This window comes from Rhinopithecus bieti, unplaced genomic scaffold, assembly GCF_001698545.2.
Source record: "Rhinopithecus bieti isolate Rb0 unplaced genomic scaffold, ASM169854v2 scaffold_6380, whole genome shotgun sequence".
In the NCBI taxonomy this organism is placed as follows: Eukaryota; Metazoa; Chordata; class Mammalia; order Primates; family Cercopithecidae; genus Rhinopithecus; species Rhinopithecus bieti.
The window spans coordinates 859,721-881,542 of NW_016806642.1; the positions used below are offsets into that span (position 1 = coordinate 859,721).

General features: G+C 38.8%; 1 protein-coding gene across 1 annotated transcript; it reads left to right on the forward strand.

The window, feature by feature from the left end:
• Positions 1 to 1,735: 1,735 nt before the first annotated feature.
• Positions 1,736 to 21,329, forward strand: RPE65 (retinoid isomerohydrolase RPE65). The gene is made up of 14 exons (XM_017877274.1): positions 1,736 to 1,792; positions 2,992 to 3,074; positions 4,513 to 4,663; positions 6,448 to 6,555; positions 6,659 to 6,800; positions 10,353 to 10,500; positions 11,753 to 11,834; positions 12,072 to 12,204; positions 12,313 to 12,452; positions 13,076 to 13,205; positions 18,514 to 18,628; positions 18,723 to 18,817; positions 18,924 to 19,035; positions 20,174 to 21,329. Exons 1-14 carry the CDS (start codon positions 1,782 to 1,784, stop codon positions 20,323 to 20,325), a joined length of 1,602 nt encoding a protein of 533 aa, XP_017732763.1. The 5' UTR covers positions 1,736 to 1,781; the 3' UTR covers positions 20,326 to 21,329.
• The last annotated feature ends 493 nt before the right edge of the window (positions 21,330 to 21,822 follow it).

Below are 21,822 nucleotides of genomic sequence, written 5' to 3' on the forward strand. Positions count from 1 at the left end.
CATGGTGTGTTCTAATATCCATGTGTCACTATGCCCTTGTTCTTTGTGTCTTCACATCTCCTCCTGTTGCATTTTAAAGCACCTGCATAGTATGTGGTTTTGCCTAATAAAGCATTCTCATAGCAAAAAAATGTATATATGGTATTGTGCAAATAAACGCTCACTCCAAATTAGCGGTGTATTTATTGAAGTTTAATATTGTGTTTATGATACAGAAGTATTTGCTTTAATTATAAATAAAATTTTTTTTATTGCTGGTTTAAGAAGATTTGGATTATCCTTGTACTTTGGGGAGAATTTCTTATTTGAAGTATTTTGGAAATAGGTCTTTTAACGTGCAAAGATAGATATTAATCTCCCCTTCTAGCTCTCCAAGATTCAACAAAAGTGATTATACCCCAAAAAAATTGATGGTAGTATAAAATACTACCATCATTTTATAGGCATAGGGTTCTTAGCTGCAAATAATGGAACTAACTCTAATAAAGCAGAATGCAAACATTTTAAATATTAGGGAGGTAACAGAATCTCTGGGATGGCTAAAGGATGGAGCTTGGAGGCTACCCAGCCAGTAACAATTTTCCAGGCTCCACTGTGGAATGGAGACACTACGATTGCCCTGGGTGGGCAGAGATATTATGGAAGCTGATCCCCAGGTGCTACCACTAGGACTTCTACCACTGTCCCTAATGGGTGGAGCCCATCACATGCCTATGCCCTCACTGTAAGGAAATGAAGTATTGTTGTATATCTTGGGAAGCACTTGGATTAATTGTTATACAGTTTTGTTGAAGAAGACCCCTAGGGTAAGTAGCCATAACTACTAACTGAATTTAAAATTGTTAATGAGTTTCTCAAAAAAATGTTAAGGTTGTCAGCTGGCATAGTATATATCTTGCCTGTTTTCCAAGGACTTCTTTGGGCAGTACCATGTCTGTGCTGGCAAACAACTGAGACTTAATGAAAGAGTGTGGAGATATGAATGAATTAGTGCTGTATACTCTCTGAGTGCCAAATATATACCAATGGACAATAAGGTCAGAGCGAGAACAAGCAGGCATTAGTGACAAGCAAAGATATGCAGAATTTCATTCTCAGCAAATCAGAAGTCCTCAACCTGGTTGGAAGAATATTGGTACTGAATGCTATCAATAAGGTGGCCAGAGAGGGTTAGAGGTGAACAATGTGCTTCCATAACATTCTATACTTCTCCAACCTCAGCACTAATCAAAAGTTATTGAATAGTTTGTTTCCTGTAACTCTTACAGAGTTATAACATCTGTGAAGACAGGGACAGGGACAATACCCATCTCTGTCTGGTTCATAGATAGTATGTTTATAGATATTTTTAAACATAAGTGAGTGAATGAAGGAGGGTGAGAATGAAGGCACAGAGGCATTATAGGGAGGTGGGCCCCAGAGAATGGTGCCAAGGTCCAGTGGGGTGACTGGGATCAGCTCAGGCCTGATGCTGGCCACTCCCACCCGGGTCCTTTCTTTCTAATCTGTTCTCATTCTCCTTGGGAAGGATTGAGGTCTCTGGAAAACAGCCAAATAACTGTTATGGGAACAGCAAGCCCAAATAAAGCTCAAGCATCAGGAGGATCTGAGAGCTGAAAGCAACTTCTGTTCCCCCTCCCTCAGCTGAAGGGGTGGGAAAGGGCTCCCAAAGCCATAACTCCTTTAAGGGGATTTAGAAGGCATAAAAAGGCCCCTGGCTGGGAACTTGCTTCTTCACTCTGCAGTTGGTGCCAGAACTCTGGATCCTGAACTGGAAGAAAATGTCTATCCAGTAAGTATTTCTGGGAGACTTTTTAAAAACACCTTAGTGGATTCATGATAAATGTGCTATTTCAAGAGCTCCTGAAGAGAAGGCATTGATTAATGACCTGTTTAGGAAAGACCCTTAAAGTTTGGTGGGGACATTTTTTCCTGCTTATGTATTAAAGCAACTCTCTAGAATTCAGGTTCAAATTATGGGGGATTTGTGTGACTTAGCCCAGGGTTGGAAGCAGTCTTGAGTGTGGGGATTTTAGACAGACTCGGGCTCCACTTCTTGGCCAGTCATTTCCTAGCATGTGACTTTGGACAAATTACCTAACTTTTTAAGTCTAGCTTTTCCCGTATATAGAAAGATGTCGCAATAGCTTTTACTCCATTATGTTACTGTGAGATTTAAAAGAGCTAATACCATGCAAAGTTCTTTTTGTGGTAGGCAGGACATAGTAATTGTTGAGTAAAAGGTAATTATTATAATTGAGTCTGGTCAGAGATTCCACTCTTTTAAGTTATAAAATGAAACTGAACAGAGGAGGTAGAAAACAAACAAAAATAAAGAACCTGAATCTCCTGGTTTGACTATAATGGAAAAAGTACTGTAGGTCTTGGGGATTAGTAGAGAAATGAGATGACGGGGAAAAAATTATGGTATAATATGAGTGAATAATGAAGGATGAGGTACCTGACCCGAAAAGCTGTCATCTCCCAACCCCTAGGAAGGAGATAAATGAGTCTCTCCTTGAGGCTAGAAAATCAATAATGCAGTGAGCTGAGCATGTTGATAGGGTGGGAGAATACTGTGGGAAGGACCCTGTTTAGTAACAAATCTTAGGAAGTGAAGTGATGGCAGTAGGATTGATTGATTTGTCTTCCGAAGTAAGGAAAAACTGCAGAGGACAGGATTAAGTTCACTGTGACCACTGACATTAAAAGAGAGGTCATTTCTCTTGACATCAGAGCAGTGATCTGGGACCCCCTTCCATACCTGAGTAGTCTTCCCCACCCCCAGCCTAATGTGCTCCTCCCTCCCCCGTCCGCCCTTCCCCAGCTCCCGCCCCTCTGTCCCCTCGACCGACCGGCTGAAACTAGACTGGCAGGAGAGAACAGGCTTTGAGCCAGTCCTAGAGTGCCTTGTCTCCTGCAGCTCTGCCTCTATCTCTGCGGACTTTGAGTGTCAACATGGGCTTCTTCCTTATTCTTCCACTATTTCAGGGTCGAGCATCCTGCTGGTGGTTACAAGAAACTGTTTGAAACTGTGGAGGAACTGTCCTCGCCGCTCACAGCTCATGTAACAGGTTGGACTCGCCAGTCTTGAAACCATCCTCTTTTATGTCAAAGTCTCTCTTCTCTGGCTTCCTATTCCTTGGGATGTCTCAATGCAGACTCCCCCTGTGGGTCACAGGGAGAGAGATCAGGTGGTTTGGACTTTTTATAGCAAGAACCCATTTTCTTTCATTTGCCTTTACTTTATTTCTCTAATGTAGAAAAACGCTACCTAATTGGAATTCCGTAAGGATCAGGATTACACCTTTGTCATCTTCAAACTGTCAGTGCCTAGTTCAGTGCCTGGCACATAGTAAATGTCCTATAAATGTCTGTTCCATAGGTGTCTGAATAAATGAAGGTCCAGTGACAAGCACCTGGGAATGTGAAAGGGTGGTGGGTTTCATGCCCATTTTATTAGAGGAATGTTGGTTCTGCTGGGAGGCAGATGTAGATGCTAACCTAGCTCTATCATTTCACTGTCTGTGAATCCTCTAAGTTACTTCAACATTCTGAGCCTCAATTCCCTTATCTACAAAAGCCCAAACTTTACCTCATGAGGATTTTGTGAAAATGAAATGGAGTAATATAAATAGAATGATTCATGCAATATCCAACACAAAGTGATCAATAGACAGTAATTATTACTATCAGTACCATTATTAGCTACAGGAAATAATCCAGTTGCTTGAAAAAATTCACTGGCAAGAATCAAGGAAACACTGTCAAGCACTGCCCTTCTCAAAGGATAAATCTACCTGGGTTTTTAGGGACAAACCTAACTGTGAAAGCTGAGAGGCCTTAAGGACTCTCTTGGGTACCCCACATTTTGCAGATGAGGACACTGAGGTCCAGAGATGACATGTGAGCTGATCCTAAACCAGAAAGTCAGGTCCCTGACATCCAACCCTGTGGACTTCCTGCTACCGCAGATTGACTTTCATCCAGGCAGTAGCTCACACTCACAGAGGGATATAGCTCTAGATTTTAAAGAGCCAGGATTCCTGTTTATTCATTTTAAAAGTTTTTTTCCTATAGACACATCTTTTTAAAATATATTTATTCCTGTTCTTAATCCATCCTTCTACTCCTCACTCTACTAAAATATATCAAGAAATTTGAAAATCTTCTTAAAAATGAGATGGCAAAAGGCAAATGGATTGGTATTTGGGGAAATCTAGGTGGAGAGTCCCTGTCCTCTCAAGATGCTTCTCCCTCACTCCTTCCAACCCTTTATCCACACTCTGGGGCGTCGCCACATTTCCCACGGTGTGGTCTCCTAGTGAAGGAGAGTCAAGTCAGCAGACATTTTCTCAGTGCTGTCCAGCGCTAGGGCTGGGAATGAAAATCACTGCCAGCTCTACGAGGAAGAAGCTGCCCAATCAGGCTGCTGATATACTCTGCCTTACCAAGGACAAGCCCAGCCCAAGGCAGGGATAAGAAACAACATTCTGTCTCCCCTCATCACAGGCAGGATCCCCCTGTGGCTCACCGGCAGTCTCCTTCGATGTGGGCCAGGACTCTTTGAAGTTGGATCTGAGCCATTTTACCACCTGTTTGATGGACAAGCCCTCCTGCACAAGTTTGACTTTAAAGAAGGACACGTCACATACCACAGAAGGTAAAGCGGCACTCCGTGCCCCTCCTCCTCCCCTAAGTAGGGCCTAGTTCAGCTCCTCCTCCCATGTGAGTTTTAACCTCTGGACCCAGGAGGCAACCTATATACACACTTTCTTCTCAGAATGTACCTGGGCCAGTGTGTCTGCATGGACACGAGGGAATACTATCATGGAATAAAGGAGAAGCTAAAGCCTAGGGCTTTGGGGTCCAACATGCGTGGCTTTAAACCCTGTATTCAACAGACATGACTTGCCTGGGGTAAACTTTGGCAAGATGTTGACCTCCAATTCTTGGTTTTATAATTAGTAAAATGGGAGAAATAATAGAATCTACCTCATACGTTCATTACAAGCATTAAATGAGAGCACAGTGTCTAGCACACACAAAGCACTTCATAATAATAGCTATTGTGATGCTTGTTATTATTATTAAACCACTGGCCATCTTGATTCCTTTTTCTTTTTATAAAATTGGAAAGGCCACTGGTAAGGGGGTGGGAGGCTGCCACGAAGTAGTGAAGGACAAAGCATGCCACAATGATACCAGAAAGAGAAGTTTTCTGAAGACAAGAGATTATTGAAGCCCTAAATCGTCATTCCAGGAAACCCCTGTTAACAAAGTATTAACAAATACTTTGTCTTCTGCTTTCATGTTCAAGCCTATTAGTGGCTTTGTTGATCACAGATTTCAGGCATTTTGACAAGACCTGTAAAGCAACAGTGAAAGGGGACTTGAAGCAGGACAAGTTGCGTGATAATAGAAGAGAAACAGATGATGCCAAGCACAAATGTAGCCAGGAGAGCTTAGTGTGGAGTTCAGATAAATCTTCATATACCTTCGACAGACCAGGGCACTCTTTCTTCTTCATAAAAGTGTGACTGGGCATGTTGGCTCACATCTGTAATCCCAGCACTTTGGAAGGCCGAGGCGGCTGGATCACTTGAGGTCAGGAGTTCAAGACCAGCCTGGTTAGCATGATGAAACCCTGTCTCTACTACAAATACAGAAAAATTAGCCAGGCGTTATGATGCATGCCTGTAGTCCCAGTTACCTGGGAGGCTGAGGCAAGAGAATAGCTTGAACCCAGGAGGCAGAGGTTGCAGTGAGCAGAGATTGTGCCACGGCACTCCAGCCTGGGTGACAGAGTAAGACTCTGTCTCAAATAAATAAATAAAAGTACAAAATCAGATTTTAACTGGCTGTCCACATGAGAAATCCTGGACAAGGTATGCTATCTACTCTAAGACCTGTCTGGGCAAGAGATAGAATTCAAGAACACTTAATTTTTAAAACAAAATAAATGTTAAAATTGAAGAAAAACATAAAAGAGACAGAGAGAGATTGAGAAGAATATAATTCAGCACACCATGTCTGGAATTTCCCCAGTAAGTTTAGGTTGACAGGTTGTAGGTGACAGGAGTGGGGGTCCTATGTGAACTTCCCCCAGGGCTGCATGGTGTGATACAGAAAGTTCATACTGTCCAGCTCTGGCCAACTAGGATTCTAAACCAGCTTGGCTACATATGCCAACCACTTAACTCCTCTGAACCTCAATTTCCTCATATGTGAGGTTTAGAAGACAGAAATGTAAACTCGTGAGACATTGTGTCTGCCCTGCTTGGTCACCCCAAGAAAGTGAGATAATAAAAAAAACCCTTTATTCTTCATGTGGTGCATTTATGATTGTGACTTGATAAGGACACATAGAATGGCCAGTCTAAGCTCCACATGGGCTGTACGGATTGCTCCTGTCTATACCCTTCCTTATGTTTCAATGTCCTTCAGGTTCATCCGCACTGATGCTTACGTACGGGCAATGACGGAGAAAAGGATCGTCATAACGGAATTTGGCACCTGTGCTTTCCCAGATCCCTGCAAGAATATATTTTCCAGGTTACTGAACCCAAACTGAATGTTACTCAAGACATTTTACATTAGCCCTTTTTCTCTCATGGTTTGAAAATTACTGGACTGAAAAATTCACTTGCTTCTACAGGTTTTTTTCTTACTTTCGAGGAGTGGAGGTTACCGACAATGCCCTTGTTAATGTCTACCCGGTGGGGGAAGATTACTACGCTTGCACAGAGACCAACTTTATTACAAAGATTAATCCAGAGACCTTGGAGACAATTAAGCAGGTAGGACACAGTGCTAGGTGATGTTCGGGAATTTAGAATTTGGAACTTAAAATTAAATCAACATAAATTATTCATGCTGTGAATGTTTGATTCTGACTTGATGAGGACACACAGAATGACCATTCTAAGCTCCAAATGGACTGCACTGATTGCCCCTGTCTGTGATGCTTTCCTGCAATTGGTGCAATTTGGTGAAAAGAACATGAGAGCCAGATTAAGTTTCAAATCCTAGCGTTGTCAACAATGACTAGCTATTTGACATAGGACAAACATCGTTTCTTCATCTATAAATTTTTAAACACTTACATGGATTGGAGAAAACCCATATAAAATGCCTAATATATTCATTCATTCATTCATGACATAAATATTTATTGAGTGCTTTCCATATTCAGAATTTATGCTAGATCCAAGGGATAGATCAATGAGTAGGATAACATGGTCCCTGTCTTTCATAGCTTTTATAAGCTAGCATGAACCTGGTAAATACTGGGTGCTCAAGAAATTATAGCTACTGATACTGAAAATAATGCTGTTTATGGTTCTAGGCAAGTGTGTTGCACTAATTTGCCCCCTCTTATAGACACTTCTTATGAGAAATAAAGCTATATCTTGAATGAAATAGCATAGAACAAAATTTCAGCAATATTAGGAAGTGACAAATTTTACTGAGAACTTAGGGAATCTTAATGCAGCAGTCCTTAGATACACATTTTGAACCAATATTTATTAAGATACACCTATTTACAAGGCATTGTTCTTGTCATCAGGTGACTTAATGTCTAGGTGGAGAAATCAAATATATAACTGTAATAGGACAAAGAATATGATGAGTCTTTTAAGAAGGAAAATCTTTTAAGAAAGCACAAATACCAAAGGAATAACTTCTGGAAATAGTTGGCAATGCAAGGTGGGACAGGTGAAAGAAGGTTTAAAGGGAAAGGTTTTGGGCTGGAAGTTGAACGAGAGGTATGACTTCAGGGAATTTAGAGGAAGGATATGCTAGACAGAGGGGGTAAGGCGATCAAAGGCATAGAGATAGAAGGTGTCCATGAAAATTGGAGAACAATCTCCTTTGACTAGACTTGCAGCATTTCTCAGTGGAAGCACTAGTATGACATTAGGCAGGGGGGTGACTCATCATTATGGGGACGTCCCCACACATGGGAGAGGTTTGGCATCCCTGGCCTCATCCACTAAACACCAGTCATGTTTTCAATCATTGTACTAACCCAAAATGCTCCTGACATTTCCATATCTTCCCCTAGTGGGCAATAACACTCCCAGTTGAGAACTGGTTGCCTAGAGTAGTTAATGTCAAGGGGAATAGTGAGACACAGGGTAGGATGAAACTAAAAGCTTGAATAATTGGCTAAACATTTGGAATATGTTGTTTAGCTAATGGGAAGCTACTGAAAGTTTTTGCTCAAAGAAGTATTATGAGTAGGGCTATACTTCAAGATGTTTATTTGGGGAGCCATGTGTGAGCTATATGGGAAGGTAAAAGAGATACAGTATAGCTGGGAGACCAAGAGGTGAAATTGAAGGCCAGAACCACAAACGCAGTACTGGTAAAAATAAGAAGAAAAAAAATAGTCTCAACATTGAGTCTCAATAGCACAAGTTGATCTATAATTCTCAACAGAATTTGAGATCAGAATTTACTGCATCTGAACATATACTCCCCACAGCCCTTTCTTGTTTATACTGTGTGTGTAACCATGCACAAGTGTGAGTGTAGCTCCTTTAGAGAAGAACAAAAGCTGAGTTTCTAAGTCATTCCTTTGACTTTAATAGGGAATCTGTATTACAATTACATGGTATTTTAATTAGAAATATAGAAGCTATGGTATGGCTCCAGAATAGACTTTATTAGGAAGGGGTCAGGTTCCATTATTACTAGCACTGTAAAATGTAATTTTAAAAATGTGAAATTTTTTATTATTTACTGTTATTAACCAGTGCCTTTGCTTCCAGACTGATTCCCTTAAATACAATTTATTTAAGGCAGCAGTAGGAAATTTTAAAATATAAATATGAAATTATTACTCCACCTAGGGAATCCATAACTTCCCAAATAAAGTCCAAGTGAAGGTCTTTGTGACTGGCCCACTTTTATTCCCCCTCCTCTATGCGTGCTCTTCATGGTAGCCAGGTTAAATGACTAGTAATTGCCAAACAGCACACATTATTTCACAAGTCTATGCATTTACAGTAGGCATTTACATTAGGATTCCCACTCCCTGGAACACACTGTCAGCCTGCTCCACTTGGCTAACTCTACTCACCTTTCAAACATTAGTTGGAGTCATGTTTCTCAGGAAAACTGCCTAATCCCTCAGTCTGGACTAGATGGCGCTTCTCTATGACGCCATTGCACACTCGCAGTGCTTTATGCCAGCTTATTGGTCTAATGCAGTGCTGCCAATAGAACTTTCTGCAATAATGGAAATGCTCTATAACTGTGCTATCCTGGTGTTATTAAGCACTTGAAATGTAGCTAATGTGACTGAGGAGCTGAATTTGAAGTTCTATCTAAAAATTAGTGGTCACTATATTAATAGAACAGCACGGGTCTAGAATGAAGTTCTTGAAAGCAAAGATCTTCTCTTTCCTGGGCCCTGGTACAGTACAGTACCTGGCACATAGTGAAAGCCCAGAGCATTTGATAAATAATTGATTGAATAAATGAGTATCTTGCTTATTATTTAAATAAGTGTGCTAAAATGTTCTATGCTTTAAAAAAAAATCCCCCTAATTAATTGGAAAGAATTTATAAATATATATTCCATTAATTATTCATTCAACAAATCTTTACCAAGTAGGTCCCAGGTAGAAATCTAGTGCTGATTTATCTAGCTCTTTATCCTTAAACAAGACACTTGATCTCTCTGGGACCTCAGTTTATCCTTCTTCAAACAGAGATTTGTGTTACATTTGCAGTTCTAAACTTCTTATGAGACATAAAATTGAATTAAATGCTGAATGTTTTTGCCTGAAATGTTTATATTTAATTAAAAGAGATCCATGGTTCTCCTAAAGTCTATTTAAATTAAGACTTTCTATACTAGATGAAGCTTGAAGTCCCTTTCAGTTCCAAACTCATATAGTACCACGTGCAAGACACATTGTTGATGTTTACACAGTATCATACAAAATTGCCATTTTTTGAAATCAACAATTTTTGGATATTAGCAATTTTATACAATTAAATCTAATACAATAATAAGAGTATAAAAAAGTCTGAGGACTCAAACTTATGGCTTGAGGTCAATCTGCATATACTAAAAGTAACTAACCAGAGCCTTGTATAGTATACATCAGATAAAGAGATGTCACAGGTAACTCCAGATTCAGACACATGAGGGGGCAGTGTGTTCTCATGAAGGTGGGAACTCAAGGTGAAAAAGGGTAGAATCCAGAGAGATGAGAAGAAAGAGAAAGTGCACTTAGGGTGAGAGTTCAAGGGGTAGTGGTGACCTCAGACCTAGGGACAAAGGTATAATGTATCTTCCTTCTCTCAATGGGAGGATATTCACTTTACTTCCGTAGGTTGATCTTTGCAACTATGTCTCCGTCAATGGAGCCACTGCTCACCCCCACATTGAAAATGATGGAACCGTTTACAATATTGGTAATTGCTTTGGAAAAAATTTTTCAATTGCCTACAACATTGTAAAGATCCCACCACTGCAAGCAGGTGAGTTTACCAATCTGTCCTCTTCTGAAAACAAGTATCTGTATTGTGAGAAAGTTACTGTATTGTGAGAAAGATCAGAATATCAGAATAGCATTTTGTGCATACTTAAATTACTCTCAGATTTCAGAAGTGTTGCCCTCACCCCTACCCTATAAGGGTCCTAATGCCCAACGGCATCATATCAAAGGATGACAACTTGAAAATATAGAAAGTAAGTGTCCAAGTTCTCTTCTAGAATTTAAAAATGTAGTGTGCATATATATATGCACACTCACACACACACAAACACGTAATATATATATGGATTTGATCATATACAATTTGGATTCAAACTTAGCAAACATTTATTGAGCACTTATCCATGTGCTAGGTAAAACTAAATTAAATAAGCATGTATGTGTGCATAATAGCATACATACACATGTGAGAGTGTACTAAGTATGTTGTGCTTACTTCCCAAAACTACAAACAAATCTGTTAACTCATATAAATACTATAGAAAAAAAACTACAGCAAAAAGGAGTGTACCCTAGAATTCTCCATTCATTTTCCATTTATTGCCAGGTTCATTGTTCACCACCTTGATGATGGAATTATTTGAATGTATACAGATTTTTGTTTAATATTATTTAGTACAGTTCTCAAAGTGTAGTTCTCAGACCAAGACCATCACCTAGGAAACCGTTAGAAATACAAATCTTGAGCCCTGTCCAGGGCAGACTGAATGAGAAATTTGGGGAGTGGTGCCTGCAATCAGTATTTTAAGAAGCTCTTTATGTGATTCTAATGCACACTAAAGTTTGAGGACATTCACTTACTAGTGAGTAAATTTTAATGTGTGTTAAGAATTACCGCACAGGGCTATTGACACAAACCCATCTAAACTATATCCTTTGGGCATCTTAAGATGTTGCAAAAGGCATTTTGCCCATTCTGAGGTTTTTTCCCTACTCCCCTGACTTAAAACCCACCTCCAGCTATTGCAAGATGTGACTCCACTATACTCCGCTTGCCCCACCCTATTTGAATGCACGTTTCCAAATCTGCTGCTATTTGGATTTTCCTGGGTGATTTTGCAGCTTCACATGAAATTTCACTAAGAAGTGCAAATGATGGAGAAAACGAAAATAGCCTCTCTAAAACAATAAATATGTGTTTCTTTGCCTGTATAAGCTGTTCTAAATGCTTTGTATTAAAAAAAAAAAAAAAAAAAGAGGCTATTCCAAAGCCTTTTAAAACCACTTTATTTCAGACAAGGAAGATCCAATAAGCAAGTCAGAGATCGTTGTACAATTCCCCTGCAGTGACCGATTCAAGCCATCTTACGTTCATAGGTAACTTGAAGGCCTGCTATGAATCTTCAGGAAAACTCAAGTTTAAAGATTTGCTTTGCCTACCTTTGATATCAATCCTGATCACAATATTTTTTTTCAGAAAACTAAATTTAAACATAATTAATTTCACGTAGGCACTGTTGATTCTTGTAACTGAGCATACCGCATGTATACAAATTTGTTTGTGACTTGAGAATCAGCCCTTTCATTCACAAGCCCATTTGTGTTTCTGAACAGTTTTGGTCTGACTCCCAACTATATCGTTTTTGTGGAGACACCAGTCAAAATTAACCTGTTCAAATTCCTTTCTTCATGGAGTCTTTGGGGAGCCAACTACATGGATTGTTTTGAGTCCAATGAAACCATGGGGGTAAGTCTTAGATATATTTGTTGAGTTCGTGATTCTGAAGAAGGTGTGTTTAATAATGTACACTTTTTTCCTTTTTAAATGCATCAAAATATTTTCCTCATTTTCAAGGTTTGGCTTCATATTGCTGACAAAAAAAGGAAAAAGTACCTCAATAATAAATACAGGACTTCTCCTTTCAACCTCTTCCATCACATCAACACCTATGAAGACAATGGGTTTCTGATTGTGGATCTCTGCTGCTGGAAAGGGTAAGAAAGGACACTGGATAAATGCGACATCTCCCATTGTTCCTGGAAATTAGGGGCTTTTACAGAGACACTGCTCTCAATCTGAATCACATCTAAAATAGCAAGAGGTATGCGAGAGTCAAAAATGTAATTGAGAAAGTAGCAGGGAGTTTAGGTAATCTGAACATCAAAACTATGGTTAATGATTGAAAACTAATTGGGTCCACGAGCCCCACCTGAAAACAAAAGATTCTGTGACCTGAGAGGTGAACTTAAATTTGACAAAATCACTGGGGAAACTTGAGCCCCATCCTCTCTGAGAAGGGAGAAAAAGGCTTGCGTTTTTCAGACTAGCCAAGTCACTAAAAAGACAACAGCCCCTAAAGACACAAACAGAATGGTGACAGGAAAGCAGAACAGAAAGTATCTCAAAGCTGCTGTTACTTAAACAAATCCATTAAGCCGGTTTCTTTATTTTCATCCAGTGTGGGCAGGAGGAAATGATCTAATACACCTGGCTCAATAGCAGTTTCTGGGTTGTAGAATAAAGAACAGGCAGGCACTTGTGCTTAAAAAGGCATGAATCATCTCTCTAAAATTATTTGTAATTGCCTGTGCTCATGTTTGACTTTTTATTTTTGCAGATTTGAGTTTGTTTATAATTACTTATATTTAGCCAATTTACGTGAGAACTGGGAAGAGGTGAAAAAAAATGCCAGAAAGGCTCCCCAACCTGAAGTTAGGAGATATGTACTTCCTTTGAATATTGACAAGGTAATCTGCTTCTCCACAGATTTCAGATTTAACCAGAATGTTTCATCTCTCTCAGGAATTGTCCTCCTGCCTCATGTTTATACATAAAGTCTTGAAATTTGAGAGCTAGAAGGAGCTTTAAAAATAAACTAATTAAACTTCCTTCATTTTACAAATGAAACTAAAGCTCCGAAGAGTAACGTGACTTAGCAAAAGCAACTACAGCAGAGCCAGGATAAGAACCAGGTTTTTTGATTCTAAATCTGCTTTTCTTGTATCTACAAAATTGTCTTTAAAATATACTTCCTCGGTGAATAGTGCAGATCCACTGATTCCTATGATACTTTATCAATAATATAAATACTTTAAATAATTTTGAGATGAAGCATCACAAAGTACCCTTGTAGGGAAATCAGTTCATTATTTTGGTTTCTATAAATCTTCTGAAAAAAATCATTACTAACAATAGACAGTCATCTCTTGATTTCTACTTTTTTTTTTTTTTTTTTTTTTTTTGAGACGGAGTCTCGCTCTGCCGCCCAGGCTGGAGTGCAGTGGCCGGGTCTCAGCTCACTGCAAGCTCCGCCTCCCGGGTTCACGCCATTCTCCTGCCTCAGCCTCCCAAGCAGCTGGGACTACAGGCGCCCGCCACGTCGCCCGGCTAGTTTTTTGTATTTTTTAGTAGAGACGGGGTTTCACCATGTTAGCCATGATGGTCTCGATCTCCTGACCTCGTGATCCACCCGTCTCGGCCTCCCAAAGTGCTGGGATTACAGGCTTGAGCCACCGCGCCCAGCCCCCACAATCATCTTTAAATTAAGGAAATAAAAGAGGATCACTTAACTTAAATATTCACATTTCAAAATAAAGCAAAAGGAAGGATTTTTCTACCTGTATGGTTATCATTGCCTGAAGAAATATTACCCAATTACGAAATAGGGAACTGCAATAATGATAACAAATGTCTAATATCATTTAATCTGTCTCCTCTTTCTTCTAATAGTTATTGAGTAGCCACTACAACAGGCATCACACTCTTTATTTCAGTGGATACATAAAAGAATACACTTCTGGTTCTCATGGAGCCCATTACCTAGTGTATCAGAGAGAAAGAAGGCGAATCGGGAATAGCCATGCATGTCAGCACAGGAGTAGTACTCTCAGGAGGGATAAATTGATGTATTAATAGCTAGTCAGATGATAGTGCAGGGGAGATTCATGGAACATAGTTATTTGCAATGGGCAGTAATATGGCAGGTGGAGATGGGATAGAGGCAAAACAATTGAAGACAGAAAGAACGGTTTGAGGACAGACAGAGAAGTGGAGAGGGAGACACGCAGAGAGAATTGGCTATTATAATTGGTTGGAACATAGGCAAAAGTAGTAGACTAAATAGGATAAAAAGTTATAAAAGTACCTTGTAATCTTAGAAGGCTTTAAGGCCAGGCTAAGAAATTTGCACTTTATTGAACTGGTAATGGGGAGACAGTGAAGGTTTTTAAACAAAAGAAAAGCCTATAATTATTGGTATTGAAATGATAATAAAATACGTAAGAATAGAGAGATGAGACTGCTAGCAGGGGGGAAATCATACTTTAGAATAGGTTTTTGAAAAGAAACATTTAAAATTTGCTTATTTAAAAAATAAGGAATTTGAAAGCCAGAGAATACTGAGAGAGAAGATAGCCAAGCACAGTAGCTCCAGAAAATACCCACGTGTAGAAAATGGTAGAAATAAGACAAGCCAGAAAAAGAAACAAGAGCCACCAGAAAGCCCTAGTTCCCACTAAGAGAGAGTAATGTCACAAAGATGAGGGCAGGTGAGGGTTATACGGTGCTCACTGCTACAGACAAGTTGAAAAGGCTGAAGACTAAGAATGAAGCATTAGGTTTGGTGATCTCTAAGGGAATAGAGTGAGAGAGACAGAAGTCAAGTTTCAGGGCTCTTAAGGTAAGCAGTTGAGTATCTGGAAGCAGTTACTGAATGTACACTTTTAAAAGTTTGGCAATGAAGAGAAAAATAGAAAGGTCTTATGTCCCAGATACTTGGAAGGCTGAGGCAGGAGGATTGCTTGAGTCCAGGAGTGCAAAGTTACAGTGAGCTGCATGCCATTGCAGTCCAGCCTGGGGAACAGAACAAGACCCTGTCTCAACAAACAAACAAATAAAACAGAACAAGACCCTATCTCAGGAAACAAACAAACAAACAGGAAATCTAATTTAACAAGAAAAATAAGCAAACTAGAACAAAGTAAAAAAATTCAACTTGAAACCACATAAATAATATATTAAACAGAGACATAGACATTTGTACTTATTGTATGCATGTACATAAATATGCATACATGTGCACACCCCTCGCTACTTGCCAGCATCATCACTAAGTACCTCGAGTCCCTTATTTCACAAAATCTTGCAGAATCTTCTCCTCTGTTGGCTCCCACCTCCTATCCTTTCCCTATTCTGAAAATCTTCCACTATTTACTTTTAATTCTTAGTCCACCACCAGAAAAATCTCCTGTCTTCTCTTCTTAGAAGGTTCCCTTCACCTTCTTTTTTTAACCAAAATTTGGCTCTCTCCCCTAAAGACACCAGTCTCCCCAACAGTAATTTCCAGGAGAAGCAGTTTCTTCTCTGCACAGGGTACAGCCCTTTTACCACTTAGCCTGGAGTTGGGGTAGGTGTCCTTCCTCTTTGCTGCTTTCAGATCATTGTTCCCTCTATTCACCCTTAAATTCCCCAAGTTTTCACCTCATTTTATCTATTCATATAGCCAAGTGATGTATGTGTGTGTGTGTGTGTGTGTGTGTATCCCTCATACCCTCGACTTTGCCAGTACTTAAGACTATACTCCTTCCATAATCTCAGTTTCAAGCATGACACACTCTGACCTTTTATCTTTCAACATCACTTGCCCTACTGCAATTTCCACCAGGAACTTCCAATCCATTGAACACAGTACTTTCTCACTCTCTCACTCCATTGAGGATTTACCTTCTCTCCTCACTCAATTTAAGCTTTACGGTCAACAATTACAATCACTTTCTCATGTAGGCCTTCGTTTCCCTTGCCTCTTTCTTACTTTATCAAAGTCACTTGTCAAAACCACAACTCTAGTTAAATTCAGCTCTCCACCCCCTCCATACTTATACCTCTGAGGCTGAACTAAGTGCAGACAAGGCACAATCATGTTAATTGGTCCAATTTTAGATGCATGACCACAAATCTTTCTGCTACATTTCCCTGCTTCACTTACTCTCTCACTTTGCTAGTTAAATATTCCACACCCTTCTCTCTTTAAACTTTTATCATCTCCCACTTCCGCCTCCACACTCAGATGCAGCTGATGACTATGTTTCCTTTTTGTCTGAAACAAATGAAAGAAGTCAGAAAGGAACCATAGACTTGCCACCACGTCTACCCACCCACCAGCAGCTGTACTCATACACTGAGTTATCCATCTTCCTATCCAGAGTTGATCTCTTTCATCCTCCTTCACCCTCTCAGGGAAATCACTCTCCCAGTTCTCCCCGTCTTGCCTAGATCACCACTCTCCTAACCTTTACAATGGATCAGTTTTATCAGGCTCTTACAAAATCCTTCTCTTGACATTTTTGCCCCAACCAGCTACCTTCTCATTCCTCATCTTGTTGGAAGGCCTTGGTTCTCCTATCTTCCATTTCTACACTCACTCATTGTTAAATATTCATGCCTTATGCATTTACATTTTTAGCTTTTTCTTAAACTCAAGGTTCGTACCTGCTAGTGCCAGCTCCACATCTGCATTTGGATGTCGAATAGACATCTCAAGTCTAATAAGACAAGACCTGAACTTCTCATCTTCCCCTATGAAAAGTTTACTCTACCTGTAGTTCCTATCTTTGTTGTGACATCAATCTTGCTTTGTTCAGGTCAAACACCTTGGTGTCATGCTTGATGCCTCTCTTACTTTCATGCCTCTTCCTCGTCCCATATCTTATTTAATAGGAAATCTTCTTGACTCTGTCCTCCCCTTCTTCCACTTCTCACTAACTGCAATGCTACTGGCCTAGTGTGAACCATTGTTTTCTTTCAACTAGATTACTACAAGACAAACTGGTTTCCCTGATTCCACTCTTGGATCCTCCCTACTAATAAGTCTACCCTAAAAATAAATCATAGCATCTCACTCCTGTGCTGGAAACCCTCCAGTGGCTTCCCATCACTCACTCACAGAGAAAGATCAAGTCCTCATAATGACCTACAAGGCTTTGTACAGCCTGGCTCATGACCTCTACACCTTCCTTTCTTATTCTCTCCCCTTGCCCAGTCGATAGGATCCACACTGGACTCTCTGATGCTCCTCAAACAAACTCAGCATCCTCCTCCCTCAGGCTTTCGCACAATTTGTTCTCTCAGCTTGAATGTTCTTCCCCAGATATGTGCATTGCTAATTTTCTCATCTTCTAAGAGTCTTGTCTCCACTGCCACCTGTTCAGAGACCTACCCTAACCATCTATTCAAATGTTAACCCACTTACCCTTCACATTTCTGATCTTCTTTCCTCTATTCTATTTTTTCTCCCCACATTTGTGGTATGTTATAAAATTTATTAATTACATTTATTGTATATCTCCTTGAACTAGAATGTAGGCTTCAAGAGGACAGGGACTTCACTCTCCAAAATATCCTGAATGCCAAGAATAGAGTCTAGAACAAAATATCTAGTCAAGTATTTGATGAGATTATTAATAAGTAGATATGTGCTTAGAAAATCTCATAGTGTCCATTGTTTTATAAAACAATCAGAAAATCATGTGTGTGTGACAAGAGATCCTAGTAAACATATGGTCTAGTGGGTTTTTTTTTCTTTTTGTCAACATAACTGTAAGGATTTTTTTTTCAAGCAAAATCAAAACATATTCTAAGCGTGAAAGAGATATACATTCTTTCATCCCTCAGGCAGTTGAAGTCTTTGTTGTTCTGCAGATAAACATTAACTATTATTATTATTGGTTTTGAGATTTTTGTTTGGTTTTTGTTTTTTTGTTTTGCAGAGGCCTTTCTTTGGAGCCCAAAATTTTCTTCAAGGATGGTCTCATTTTACAAGAGAGAAATTGATGGCCTAAGAGGTTATGTGACTTTCCCAGTGATACATAGCCAGTGACTGACACAGGCACAGATAGTTTTCCCAGTCACATTCCAGGGTCCCTCATCTATAGCTTCCTGCAGTTCCTCCCTACACATTGACCTAAAAAAGAACTCAGGAGCCAAGACTTAGGAAGTCTGCGTTTCTGGCTGTTTGAATTCTTTCCTGCTCACCGAGGTTTCTGTTATCTTCTCTCCTAGGCTGACACAGGCAAGAATTTAATCACGCTCCCCAATACAACTGCCACTGCAATTCTGTGCAGTGACGAGACGATCTGGCTGGAGCCTGAGGTTCTCTTTTCAGGGCCTCGCCAAGGTGAGACGATCTAGAGAAAACCTCACACGGGAGTGAACAAATGTTTCCTTCAAAGAGATTAAGCGTTTTCCTATGCATGTGCTCTATTTCGTAGCGTTTGAGTTTCCTCAAATCAATTACCAGAAGTATTGTGGGAAACCTTATACATACGCGTATGGACTTGGCTTGAATCACTTTGTTCCAGATAGGGTAATTAATCCTTCTTACTAATATTTGAACAGTGCTTTGAATATATGCTAGTCAAGTAGAGCATATTGACTGATTGCTTCATTGATTTTTTCTTTCTCACAAACAGCTCTGTAAGCTGAATGTCAAAACTAAAGAAACTTGGGTTTGGCAAGAGCCTGATTCATACCCATCAGAACCCATCTTTGTTTCTCACCCAGATGCCTTGGAAGAAGATGATGGTAATGAAAGCAATTGTTGTGTCTTAATATTCTTCTTACTGCAGTTCTGTATATTAGTTCATTAGGGAAGGAGTAAGGTTGATTATTCCGTAATACTAAAAAATGATCCTTAATACTATAAATAGAACAGTACCGAATAATTAAACTTATTTGAAAAGAATTTTCATCTTTTGATCAGGTCTTGTTGATTACCAGTAGAAAAAAAAAGTCAAAGCACCATTTGGTGTCAGGATGGAGCATCATTGTCTGCTCTAGATGAGGGAGAGAAGGAAGAAAAAATGGCAACATGAATTCTAGCGTTTTGCCTTTCCTGATGAAGACATATTTCTAAAAAATAGTAATTCTAAGAAGAGAAGCTAAGTATTATAGCAGATACAAGAGAATGAGAAGGAAGCTCTGTGAATCATTTTCATCCGTTCTTTCAGTAAGCTAGGGCTTGAAAAAGACCCAGAACCACACCAGCAACTCAAATACAGTAACTCAAACTACAAATCATCAGTGTTAGTTAACTACTTCTCAGCTGGGACAGGGAGATAGATTACAGTCTATGGGATTAAAATATGGAAAACTACAGAGAAATGAGATAAAGGATTGTAGAGCCATTTCACACTAAATTATTTTATATATCCAGTCAAAACTGTAAAAGATTTGTTCTCATTTTGTTTGAAGGAAGTCAGCTTCCAGATCAATCTTAGAAACCATACATATGATATATCTTACTACTTTCAAAGTCTTTTAATACACACTTTTCATTTGATCATCACAGTTTTTACAGTATATACAGCAGGTGCTATATTTTTATGTTACAGATAAGAACAGATCCATTTATTCAGTAAGTATTTAATGAGTACCTACTATGCTGTAGTCATTGTCATAGAATATTGAGATATAGCAGTGAGCAAGACAGACATGACACTCCCCTTCTTAGAGCTTACAGTGTAGGTAGGGTACATAAAGACTTTGAAAGACATCTTTAGGTGGTCTCATGCCAGGTGGTACAAGAGTCAGAAAAAGAACTCAGGTCATATGGCTTTCTGTATTTGTCAATGTAATACCTCCTATATTATTTCAATGACATTTAATCTATAGCTTGGGCCTTTAAAAACTCAATATTGCCTTATTTACTTCTGATAAACAGGTGTAGTTCTGAGTGTGGTGGTGAGCCCAGGAGCAGGACAAAAGCCTGCTTATCTCCTGATTCTGAATGCCAAGGATTTAAGTGAAGTTGCCCGGGCTGAAGTGGAGATTAACATCCCTGTCACCTTTCATGGACTGTTCAAAAAATCTTGAACATACTCTAGCAAGATATGGTTTTGGTAGCAAAACCAAGAAAATCAGCTTCAGGTCTGCAATCAAATTCTGTTCCATTTTAGCCTGCTATATGTCATGGTTTTAACTAGCAGATGCACACAATTTTGCAATGTTTTACAGAAAGCACTGAGTTGAGCAAGCAATTCCTTTATCAAAAAAAAAGCACATATTTAGATAATCATACTTCCTCTGTGAGGCAGGCCATAACTGAAAAACTCTTAAATATTTAGTAATCAATAGGAAATGAACGTGGACTTACTAAATGGCCTTTAATTCTTATTATAAGAGCATATTTTAGGTACCTATCTGTTCCAATTATATTTTAACATTTAAAACCAAAGTCCTCTACACTTTATTTATATTGTATGTGGCTTTGCTGAGTCAAGGAAGTATCATGCAATAAGGCTTAATTACTAAATGTCAAACTAAACTTTTTCTCAAACCAAGGACTATCATCTAAGAGTAATTGCAGTAATTATTTTGCATATATGTAACTGCTCAAAGATTATGAAGCTTATGAATGTTAACCTTTCCACTTATTACAAGCAAGTACTATTATTTCTGATTTTATAATAAGAAAATCTATGTTTAATCAACTGAGTCCTCTCAACTAAATAATATCTCAGAGATTAAGTTACATATTAAAAGCTATGTAACATAAAAGCAAGTACATATAGTAGTGACTATATTAAACAAAGAGCATAAAATACTTACAAGTGTAATATTTACTTAAAATCAGATTATGGGATAATGTTGGGGGATTACACTTTATTGCATCTTTTTTGTTTAATTATATTTAAGCATTGTGCAATCACTTGGGAAAAATTAAATTATTAACATGCAGGTATTAATACATTTTAAGCCTTTTGTTTTAAAATTTCTTTTGTTCTAGAGATTATTTAAAAATAAATATTGACAAAAATAATGTTCTATATCTGAATTCTAGTATCTGTTTTATGCTCGAAAGCGTTACATACCATGATGCCTAAGGTGATCGGCATGGTGTTTGACCAGGTAAAAACAGGTTGAAGGAACAAGCTAACCAGGGTACCTGATATATCCATTTGGTCTTTATTTAGATAAGATGCAAACTCATTTTTTAAATTACAAATACTCAGTAAAGCATACTTTTCAAAGAATACCTAAAAATACAAAAAAGTAGAAACTGTAAAGTAAAATCATCCAGAGCTCATCTAAGTTCAACTGCTCTTAAGATTTGGGTACTGGTCTTTTCTTCTTTTCTATTCCTGTAGATTTTTTATGTAATCATTATTTTCCATCAGTAATTACTAGATAGAACTAAAAATCTCAAAAAGAAAGAAAATGCCAGGGAACTGCATGGAATATGTCACTGTAGATAAATATCAATCCATTGGTTTCTGTCTTTAGACATGATATATGAACAGAATTCCACAAAGAAAACTATTTTTCTATTTTTAAAAAAATGTAGAAAATTAATTACTGAAAAATTACTAA

Bases quoted from the DNA above. Each gene is read 5' to 3' on its own strand.
- RPE65 (XM_017877274.1), top strand. The intron at 6,801-10,352 runs GTAGGACACAGT...TTACTTCCGTAG, and splicing joins CCTTGGAGACAATTAAGCAG to GTTGATCTTTGCAACTATGT. The intron at 12,205-12,312 runs GTAAGTCTTAGA...CTCATTTTCAAG, and splicing joins AGTCCAATGAAACCATGGGG to GTTTGGCTTCATATTGCTGA.